General features: G+C 43.1%; 1 protein-coding gene across 1 annotated transcript; it reads left to right on the top strand.

The window, feature by feature from the left end:
• Positions 1-211: 211 nt before the first annotated feature.
• On the top strand, positions 212-5,227 carry LOC143660025 (zinc finger and SCAN domain-containing protein 5C-like). The gene is made up of 4 exons (XM_077133374.1): positions 212-580; positions 3,113-3,319; positions 3,827-3,974; positions 4,258-5,227. The coding sequence occupies exons 1-4, from the start codon at positions 212-214 to the stop codon at positions 5,010-5,012; spliced, it is 1,479 nt and encodes a 492-aa protein (XP_076989489.1). The 3' UTR covers positions 5,013-5,227.
• The last annotated feature ends 6,330 nt before the right edge of the window (positions 5,228-11,557 follow it).

Raw genomic sequence — 11,557 nt, 5'->3', positions numbered from 1 at the left:
GTAGCCTGTATGGACTGAGCGATTTGAGGGTGGGAGGGAGGAGGAGCAGCAAACTCATCTTATCCATCTTTTTTTTTCATTTACAGACTTCTGAACAAACTGTGGACCCATTTCTAAGGATAAACCAAAGCAGACCCCTTTAGACAGGTCTCAATTAGATACTGCCTTTTAGAAGACATTGCTGAGTCACCCTTTAAGTTCTCCACTCAATATGGCTACATCATCTCAGGGAAAATCTGGCAACAGCCCTGGGTCAGAGCCACCACAATTTGTACCATCCCAAGAAATTGATCTTGAAAAGCAAGACTCCAACTTTGAGTCTTGGCACATACGCTTTAGGGAATTTGCCTGCTCAGAGGAGTTGGACCCCATCAGTTGTCTCAGAAGACTCACTGAGCTCTGCCATCTGTGGCTGAGGCCGGACCTTTACACCAAGGAACAGATCCTGGATAAGCTGGTGATGGAGCAGTTCATGATCTCCATGCCACTGGAGCTCCAGGTCTTAGTCAAGGAAAATGGTGTAAAGAGTTGCAAAGACTTGGAGGACATGCTAAGAAATAACAGGACACCCCAGATGTGGGTAAGTAGGACCTTCACAATTTGTGTAGGGGATAGAAAGCTCAGACAGGCTGCAAAGTAGAGTTGGAGTAGAAAGAACATGGGTTTATTCTAGGTTAGTGGTTCTCAACTGGGGGAGATTTTGCCCTCACCTTCACCCCTCCCCCACCCCCTCTAGACATGTGGCAATGTCTGGAGACATTTTTGGCTGTCATGACTGGAAGTGAGGGACTACCAGCCTCTAGTGGGAAAATAACAAAGGTACTGCTAAACATCCAATGTCTAGCACAGCCCCCTGCCCCTCCAACAAAGAATTATCCAGCCCCAAATATCAATAGTGCTAAGATTGAGAAACACTAGTCTAAGTCCATAGATTAGGCCAAATCACTCCTAGGTTGTCAATCATAATGCATTCACCAGTAGATGGATTAAGAGCTATTTTTTTGAGAATTTTCAATGTGTGGCATTAACCCAAAACAAATCAGTCAAAGTGAAATGGTTGAAGATCCAATAGGCAGTGCTTCTATCTCTGAAGGTTGAACAGAGTAGGGGTCATGGGATCAAAGACTATTTTTGATCCAAAACTGACACTAAAGAAAACTCATAGTTGGAAACTGTGGGAGGAGAGGAAATGTTGTGTTTGCATGTAAACTTGTTTATAGGCAACAGAAGGGATGTAAAGGAAATTTATGTCTTGTGCTACCAGGCTTTCACCAAAAAAAAAGGGGTCCACAAGAGAATTAAGCCCTACAGAGAGTTATTTGAGTGGCTTTTTTCTTACTTCCCCAAGGATGGTATGTAGCTAGTGTCCTCTTGAATGGATGCTTCAGAGTTGGAGGGCTTTTGTCTTAGAACCTCATTAAGGGCCGTGAGAAACTCGGAGGTAGTCTGTTGAGCATAAGAGAGTTGCAGATGAGGTAGAAACCTGAGCACAGAGAATTCTTGAAGAATAATGTGAAAGAACAGAATGATGAGTTCCATTTTAGGAAAGTCGAGTGTAGTGCCTTTGGGTAGGGGTTGGGAAACTTTTCTATAAGGACTAGATATTAAATATTTTAGTGTTCAAGGACCAGATGGTCTCTGGTAGCTTCTGCTCCTCCTTCCTTTTTTCTTCCTTCTGTTACAACTCTTTACATTTAAATTTAAATACCATTCTTAGATCAAGGCCATTTCAAACAGGCTGTCAGCCCCTGCCTTTGGGCTTCCCAGTAGAAAGAAATTCAAAGACTTAGAAAATGTTTGGGGGTGGTTAGATAATATCAGGAATCTGAAGTGTACAGACAGGAGTTGGAATATTGTTCAAAATGAAATAAGTAGTGAAGTATGTAGTGGGAGAAAAGAAAAAAAATCTGAAGATAAAAGTCTAAAGAATGTTAATATTTAAGGTTTAGGTAAGATAGAACCCTGGGAAGAAAAGGGCAAGAGGTGAGAAAAAGAAAAGTTCTGATTCCCCAAAAGTAAAAGGAGGAAAAAATAATGCAGAGTGGGAAGCATAAAAACTCACAACTAAATAGTACTTATTGCATGTCATGCACTCTTAAATGAATGAATGAATTAATTAAACCCTCATAATAGTCTCATGAGGTAGATGCTGTCAGTCTCACTTCGCTGGTGAGGAAGCTGAACACAGGAACAAGTTCAAGCAGTGGCTAAAGTACCCACTAGCGGTTCTGCAAGTCTCAACGCAGGGAGTCAGCTTCATGAGCCCACATTCTTTACCATCACCCTGCCCTACCCCGCATGGAAACAGTTGTTCCAGAGACCTCAAGGAAGCAGGCTCCTGAAGCCAGTCCATTGGTTTTTAGAGTTTTGATATTGTTATGAATTCTTCTAAAAGAAGTCCTACTTCAATAGAGTTGCTAGAAAACCTGGAGTGGGAAAGGAGGGGCAAATAAACCTTGTTGCTATGGTAGCCAAAGAGTCTTCTATGAAGATGGCTGAAGAGGAGAGAAGAGGGATGGGATGGTCTTTGCACCGGGGCAGGGTTTCTCAGCCTTGGCCTCAGTGACGACGTGGTTAGGATGGTCCTTTGCTGAGTGTGGGGTTGTCCTGTACACTGGGTCCCTGGCCGCCACCCACCAGAGGCCATAGCACCTCCCTCAATTGTGACAACCAAAATGTCTCCAGAAACTGCCAAAAGGTCCCATAGGGGAAATTTGCTCCTAGCTGGGAAACTCTGGACCAGGTAAGTGGGACATGTTTCCTCGAGGCAGTTGAGCACGTCTGAACGCTTTGGAGAAAGAGTAAGGAAGGGACCGGGAAGAAGAGGCGCAACAGCCAGAAGGATTTGGGGGCATGGAGGGAGCCCAAGAGGCCATATGCGGCACCTTTTGGTCTGGTTATATGAGGAAACATGCTCATCCATATGTAATTGTGGATGGGATAGAATAGAAAAAAGTGGGTGGGAGGGAACTGAGGTGGCCCACGTGGCAAGAAAGATTTTGAACAATTGAAGTTTGAGTGTTTTAGTTGGAATCATATAGGATGTATGAGAGGGCTACATTCAGGTTCTTTTGGGGAGTCTGATCTTGTTTTGTTTTCTTTTGTTTTTCAGTCCATAGTCTCCTTGCAAGGACAGGAATTTCTTCTGCGAAATTCGGATGTTCAAATGGCTGAATCTGAGTCCAGTGATGTGATTGATGTGAGTGTCTTGTCTGGAAATTCCAACTCCTCTAAGAGTGGGACACAGCAGGAGAATAGCCAGAAAGTTTGTGGAAAGCTTCAGGATTTGCCAGAGACCAGTGAAATATCAAGGGGGCAGGTGAGTGGTCTCCGGGGAGGCTCAGGAGAAGGGCATGAGTGAAGCTACTTGTCCCTGGGCATTTCTGATACACTGGGGAGAATGAGGGCTCATCAGCCTTCTCCCTACCCCATACCATCAAAGCCTTTAAGATACAGGTGGGATATAGGTTTACACCCATACAAGTGTTGAGAGGTTAGTTTCAATGAAATGTGTGAGGTCAATTTTTCACAATTAACTGTAGGCAAATTTTCCCATAGTCAATTCCCTCAAGAAGACAAGGTTTCCTCAAGGTTTGAACTTAATGTAGAGATGAGGTGGGTACAGATTAATGACAGACTTGAAAGTCAGGTGATGATGTTTATTGGGGGTAACAAGGTAGCCCATAGGAAGTCTGGATACATTCTCAAAACTGTTATTTGGAAATTTGTATCACAGGGAGATGTGTAACATGGGGAAAGAGGAGACAGAATTTTCCATGGCCCAATCTAGACATGTCAGTAATTACACTTGGTTGTTCATTTTCAGGGACATGAAGTTCTTCTGCCAGAGAACATTCATGAGAGTGGTGAGGAGCTGAGACCCAAGCAGAACTTGGAAGAGAACCAGATGGAAGAAGACAGGAAAGAGGAAACAATACTTAAAGCCCAAGAATTCCCATTGCCAAAGGGACCTGGTGAGTATGGGCAGTTAGTGACTCCCTTCTCCTCTACTGGGTGTGGGGCTGGGAATACAGCATTATCTTATCTCTGGGTAATAAGACAGTTGAGAATTTACTCTCAAATGTGGAGTCTTGTCCATGTCTGCCTTTCCAGAGTGTTTTACAATCATGTCTTTCTGGGGGGTTTGTGAGGTTAATGGGAAAATCTCAGCTAAACATCAATGTTTTGGTTCAATTGAGTTTGGCAACACTGAAAATACTCTTTATTAAATGTACTGTGCTGAATCTCTTCTTTCAGCAGATTCCATAAGGGCAGAGGATGTTCCCAAGGAAGCAATTTATATTAAAAATGTGAATGCTGGCTTATCTCCCACCCACACTTTGGAGAGAGAAGTTTCTACTCAAAGTGTGAGCATAGAAGAGTCTCCTGGAATTCTGAGATGTTCCAAAAGAAGAAAACGAGACAATACCTCCAGTTCTCAAGGACAGCCTCAAGAAGAAGTGATACATTTGAGCCAAAATGAATTCCTAAGAAAATTTGGGTTAATACCAGTTAACTCACTGACCACTGCAAGACCACCCAGCCTTCCTGATGGTCAAGGTAAAGAACCAAAAGGATCAGTACCACATCAGTGTGCAGTATGCGAGAAAAGATTTCAGTATAAATCTCAGTTTGACATTCACCAGAGGACACACACAGGAGAAAGACCCTTTAAATGCCATTCCTGTGGGAAAGGCTTCATGCAGCGCTCAGACCTCAGAGTTCACCAGCGAATACACACAGGAGAAAAGCCGTTCAAATGTGAACTCTGTCTCAAGGAGTTTACCCATGAATCCACCCTGCATGGTCACAGCAGGATCCATACAAAGGAGAAACCCTTCCAGTGTAAGGACTGTGGGAAATGCTTCAGCCACAAGGGGAATCTCAGTGTTCACCAACGCATACACTCTGGAATGAAACCATACAAGTGTCTTGAGTGTAATGAAATCTTCCGCCAGCTGGGAACTTTTAAACGTCACCTAAAAACACACTCAAAGAAGACTTCTAAATGATTTTGTGACTATGTCCAGGCTTTCCAAGCTAAAAATGAAGTTAATGGTGGTTTGCCACCTGTGTAACAGAGAGGAAATAAAGTGTGTCACACGAAGCACTTACAAGGGCTTCTGCCAGCACCAGGAGCAATATATATATTAATTACAAGGAGCTTTGAATCATTATTTGTCCTCTTGAGTGCCTGAATTTGACAGTTCAGTTTTCTGTTCACTGGTCTCACTCAATACATTGAGGCTTGAGGAGTCATCATCACCAAATCTTTTGGTATTGCTGATTTATCTTTTGGTATTGCAGATTAAATCAATACATATGTTTAATTTTTAGACCTTAAGGTATAGATATAATGGTGGAAGAAGAGCATAGAACAATTGGACCTAAACTGAGTATCTACCCAAATGCCATGCCAGGAAGGCTCTTCTCCCCCACTTCCCTCCTGGGAAGGCTCATCCCCCTCAGTATCCATACGGCCCACTCCCTCCCTTCTTTTAGGTCTTTACACCAATATCTTTTCAGTAAAACCCTTTTGGCTTCCATATCTAAAATTATAATCTGCAAACAAAAGCATTTTAATTAACAACAAAATAAAATCCATTAAAAATAAACAATAGATAAATAATAAAGCTATAAACCAATCCCTTCCACACACACACACACATACACACACACCCATTTTTCTCACATGAGCCTGTGACCCAGTTTTCTTCTCTGGAGATGTCACCATTTTCTATACTGTTAATTTTGTTTAGCCATCCCAACATAAACTCCTCAAAGGCAGGAACTATCTGTCTTGTCCACTAGTATGACCTCAGAACTGAGAGTGGTACCTGACACCCAACAGATGTTCAACAAGAGTGCTTTGGATAATTAATACTCTACCACAAACTATTTCACTTTCTTTAAGACATGAATCATTCTTATGGACTTTGCATGCCTTCAGCCCCTCTCAAGTGCTACACCCCCATCGCTTCCTAGAAATTATCAAACCCTTCACATTCAGCTCAGAACAGCAGCCCTACTCAAAGGTCTTCAGGAAAAATTAGTCTATATGCACCTCAGGTGCAAGATCACTCACAATGGATTGTCATTTATAAGGTTCACCCAACTTTGCCTAAGTAGCAGCTCCAAAAAAGTAAGAACACTTATTTCTTTTATTCATCACAATCAAGTTTTTTTCTTTTTCTGTGAAAAATGACATATATACAAAAAAAATACATTTTAAAGCATTGCACAACAATTAATTGTAGAATAGATTTCACAATTCCACAATTTTTGTTTTTTACTTCTAGCTGCTCTAAGATACTGGAGACTTAAGGAAATATCAATATAATGATTCAGTAATCATATTCATTTGTTATGTTGTGGGGCACACCGAAAGAGAGACCACATAATTCAAAACTGCAAGCCAATTTGGAGTCTTTATTAGCCGGCCAGCGACTGCTGGGCACCGTCACCTGGCCAAGTCGACACCTGACCTAACCATCGCAGTTCACTCCTTATCAACTTGGCAGCTATACCACCACCTTAAACCATACTTAATCTCTAAATAGAACACAATAACAGACATATGTTCCACCTAACAATGTTCGGCTGTCCTGTGTACAAACAAAAATGCATGGAATCTCTCCAAAATAGGTGCAAATCTTTAAGTAACATTCACTCTTAAACTTGATATCTTATAACTTGAATACTATAACATGAACAGCATAACTTATGTCATATGATACAAAGAAAGTAAGATATCTGCTTTATGTACAAATACACACATATTCATGAAAAACCATGGAGGAAGCACTCATACAATTACAGTCCTTGTTTCTGTAGTTGGTCACGTGGTCGTAGTTCATATTTATCACTACCTTCTCCTACCATTCCACATTCCTTTTACTCTCAGCGAGCACCTCAGCTGGCCAAGTGCAAGGTGCGGAGACCTAGATCTTCATTCCTGAAGCTTGCAGGCCATTGGTAGTCCTGTCTGGGTTGGGTTGTTGCAGCTTTCCATTGACTTTAATCAGAGGGCATGGTACTAACAAGAGATATCCTAGGGGATCTCCGGTATTCCAGAAAAACTCTTCTTTACCTCCTTTGTGTAGTTGCAGTCCTATTTCCCCTTGATAGTCAAGATCAATCACCCCCGACAGAAGTCATCTTCTTTCATGCCTATTGGTTCAGTTGAAAGAGAAGCCCAAAGTGGCCAGGTGGCAGCTTGAACCTCCAGTTCAATGGAATCATTGTGGTGTCTCCTGGTGGGAGCACTCCTCCTTTTGGAACTAAGGCCTGTAGACCAGCAGAGCTTAAGGTTGCAGGGACAGGAAGCAAAAATTTTCCTAGAGGATCACTAGGGTGATAGTGACTGGCACCACTCCCATTTCCACCCCTTGGTTCCTGGATCCGTGGATCGTGGCTATGGGAGAAACAGCACCACACAGTGAATGCTAACTCAGAGCATACACTGCCTCCTGGAAAACATTGCCTCAGCCCTGCAGGGTATTGCCACCTCCTTGTTGCCTTAATTAGGTCTTCTAAAGGCAATTCCAGCATTCTATCAACCCAGCTGCCTCTGGATGATGAGGAGCATGGTAAGACAAAAGAATTCCATGAGCATGTGCCAATTCCAGCACTTCATTTGCTGTGAAGTGGGTTCCTGAACCAGAAGCAGCGTTGTGTGGAATAACATGAAGGATAAGGCATTCTATAAGTCAGTGGATGATAGTTTCGGGGAAGCAATGCGTGCAAGGAAGGAAAACCCATATCTGGAGTGTGTGTCTATTCCAGTTAGAACAAATCACTGCCCCTTCCATGATGGAAGGGGTCCAATGTAATCAACCTGCCACCAGGTAGCAGGCTGATCACCTCAGGGAATGGTGCCATATCGGGAACTGAGTGTCGGTCTCTGCTGCTGGCAGATTGGGCACTCGGCAGTGGCTCAGAAATATGATTGGAAAATTGGTGACAGAGGACTAGGGAAGAGAGATGTGGATAGGTCTTTCTGAATGGGCAAAAAAACATGAATATATTTGTGTCTCATATCAGTACTCACCAGAGGATGACTTCAGCAGAGAAATGTTTCAATAATCAAGTGGATAAAATGACCCATTCTTTGAATACAAGTCATCCTCTTTCCCAAGATACTCCTGCCATTGCTCAATGGGCACACAAACAAAGTGGTCACGGTGGTAGGGATGGAAGTTATGCATGGGCTCAGCCACATGGACTTCCACTCACAAAGGCCTACCTGACTATAAGGAACTCCCTAACAGACCACAGTTCTGGTCTGGGAAAGAGAAGGTAATGCAGCAGAAGTGTGGGCCATGGATGTTTGGACCACTTCTTCAGGTAACTTACTCATGACTTCAGGACCTGCTGAAGCTCTATCTCTTATATATCATTTTATTTTATGATGGAGTGCTGCTGTGCATGCCCAACTTTATGGATTGGTGATCAGACAGCACCCACCTCATGATAGGCAACTCAGGTGTCATGGTAAGTTAGTGTCCTATGGTTAAGAATTTAGTCTCTACTAAGCCCCAGTAGTAGGCTAACAGCTGTTTCTCAAAAGGAGAGTAGTTATCTGCAAAGGATGGCAAGGATTACTTCAAAATCGGAAGAGCCTGCGCTGTGATTCTCCTATAGGGGCCTGCTGGAGCCTCCAGACAGCATCTTTATTCACCACTGACCTCTCCAGCACCATTGGATCTGCTGGATCATACGGCCCAAGAGGCAGAGCAGTTTGTACAACAGCCTGGACCTGTCACACAGCCTCCTTGTGTTCTGGTCCCTTCTCAAAACTAGCTGCTTTTCTGGTCACTCTGTAAATGGGCTGGAGTAGCACTTCCAAATGAGGAATATGTTATCATCAAAATCCAAAGAGGCCAACTAGGTGTCATTTCTCTTTTTTTGGTTGTAGGAGGAGCCAGATAAAACAGCTTATCCCTCCATTAGAAGGGATATCTCCGCATAGTCCACACCACTGACACCTAGAAATTCCACTGAGGTAGAAGGCCCCTGCATTTTTATTGGACTTATCTCCCATCCCCTGACATGTAAATGCCTTAACAGTAAGTCTAGAGTAGTTGCTACTTCTTGCTCACTAGGTCCAATCAATATAATATCAACAATATAATGGACCAGTGTGATGTCTTGTGGGAGGGAGAAAACATTGAGGCCCCTGTGGACAGAATTATGACATAGGGATGGCAAGTTGATATGTCCTTGATGTAGGTCAGGGAACACATATGCTGAACTTGCCAACTGAACACAAACTGTTTCTGGTGGGCCATACGGACAGTTATTGAGAAAAAAGCTTTAACCAGATCAATTGCTACATACTAGGTAAGAGAGGATATGTTGATTTTCTCAAGCAATGATACCACTTCTGGAACAGCAGCCCCAATTGGAGTTACTACTTGATTAAGTTCACAGTAATTCACTTCATCTTCCAAGACCCATCTGTTTTCTGCACAGGCCAACTAGGAGAGTTGAATGGGGATGTGGTGGGAATCACCACCTTTGCATCCTTCAAGTCCTTAAGAGTGGCAGTAATCTCTACAATTCCTCCAGGAAACTGGCATTGTTTCTTATTTTCTATTTTGCTAGTAGAGGCAGTTCTAGTGGCTTCTACTTGACCTTTCCTACCATAATGGCTCTCATTCCACAAGTCAGAGCCAATGTGGGGATTCTACCAGTTGCTGAGTGTGTCAATTCCAATTATGCATTCTGGAGGTGAGAAATAGCAACAGAATGGGTCTGGGGACCTACCATAAGAAGGTCATGAGCTAGAACTCCATCAATCACCTGACCTCCATAAGCCTCTACTCTGACTGTTGGGCCAGAGTGAAGTTTTGGGTCTCCTGGAATTAGTGTCACTTCTGAGCTAGTGGCTAGTAATCCATGAAATATCTGATCATTTTCTTCTCCCCAGTGCGCAACCACCCTTATTAAAAGCTGTAGCTCTACTTGGGGAAGGCTGGGAGGAAGGTTAGCAGTGAAAATTTTTGGCAGCACAACACAGTCCTTCCCCAAGAGTATTCGGCCCTCCCTTTATTCAAGGGGCTCTGGATCTGTAAGCCATCTCGAGTCTGGGGATTGATTAAGGGGCTGTGACTCTCTGTTTTTGTAATTCAACTTAGACTTCTGTTCACTTGATCTAGAACTCTTCTGCTTATACAGCTCAAACAAGAATTAGTAGACTGCCCATCTATTGTACTTCTAAGTACTCCATGATCTACTAGCCAGTGCCACAAGTCTCTGCGAGTCAGATTATTTTGACTGCTGCTTTGAGTCTGCTGTCCATTACGGTGGCCACGACCACCTTGTATTTGATGATTAAGAAGCCAAGCAGCTTCTATCACCTTGGGATCCACTCATTCCCATTGTGTTTAAGGATTCAAGCTCAGTGACAGCAGGACAACTACAGAGCTCTTTAAGGATGATGGAGCTAGTCCCACAAATTTATTCCTTTTACCAAGACAAACCTCTGGACATTCCTGGGGTGTGTGAGCAGGTCTTCCATGATAAATCCACTCTAACATTCCCAGTCTCTCTAAGCCTTTGGATCCCCTCATCTACATTATACCAGAGCAGTTGTTTGATTTGCTGATACTTCTGGAATGCAATATACCAGAACCGAAAATTTATTAAATTATAAGTTTTGTAGTTCTAAGACCATAAAAATGTCCAAACTAACGCATCCAGAGAAAGATACTTTGACTCAAGAAAGACAGATCCGGGAAGGCATGTGGCTGGTATCTGCTGGACCTTTGGCTTCTGGTTTCAAATAGCTCCCTGAGGGCTTTTTATTTCTGCATCTCCAATGGCCTCTGTCTGTGTCAGCTCTGAAGAAACTGTGCTTTTCCAATATGTCTCCCTTTTTAAAGGACTCCAGTAACAATCAAGACCCACACTGAATGGGTAGAGTCACATCTCCATCTAATCAAAAGTTCACACCCACAACTGAATGGGTTAGTCGCCATGGAAACGATCTAATCAAAGTCTTCCACCCTGTACCAACAGGTCTGTCCTGACAAGATTGGATTAGGAAAGAAAACATAGCTTTTCTAGGGTACATAACAATTTGAAATCAGCACGTCAGATTTCACCAGTTTTACACGTGATTGGATGTGGGTGTAGCTCTGTGCAGTTTTATTATGTGTGTAGATTTGCGTAACCACCACTGGAAATAAGATACAGAACTGTTCCATCACCACAAAGATCTCTCCCCGTCTACCCCTTTACATTAACCCTCTCTACTTCCGACAGTTCCCACCCCCAGAGATTCTGACTTAGTTGGTTTGACTTGAGGCTTTGGAATGAGGATTTCAAACACCTCCCCAGGTGCCGTAATGTGCAGAAAGTCTGAGAACCGTTGGTGTCTATTATAACAAGGAATTTCTAGCATCTCAGTTTCATCTAGTGTGACCCAATGTCCTCGAGCTTTAGTGTGCACGGAAACCACCTTGAGATCCTGTTAAAGTGCAGGTTCTGATTTGGTAGCTCTGCGGTTGGACCAGGATCCTGCATTTCTCACAAGCTCCCAGTTGAGACTGAT

This window comes from Tamandua tetradactyla, chromosome 16 (assembly GCF_023851605.1).
Source record: "Tamandua tetradactyla isolate mTamTet1 chromosome 16, mTamTet1.pri, whole genome shotgun sequence".
In the NCBI taxonomy this organism is placed as follows: domain Eukaryota; kingdom Metazoa; phylum Chordata; class Mammalia; order Pilosa; family Myrmecophagidae; genus Tamandua; species Tamandua tetradactyla.
The sequence above is the reverse complement of the archived record's forward strand: the minus strand, read 5'-3'. Positions and strand labels throughout refer to the sequence as shown.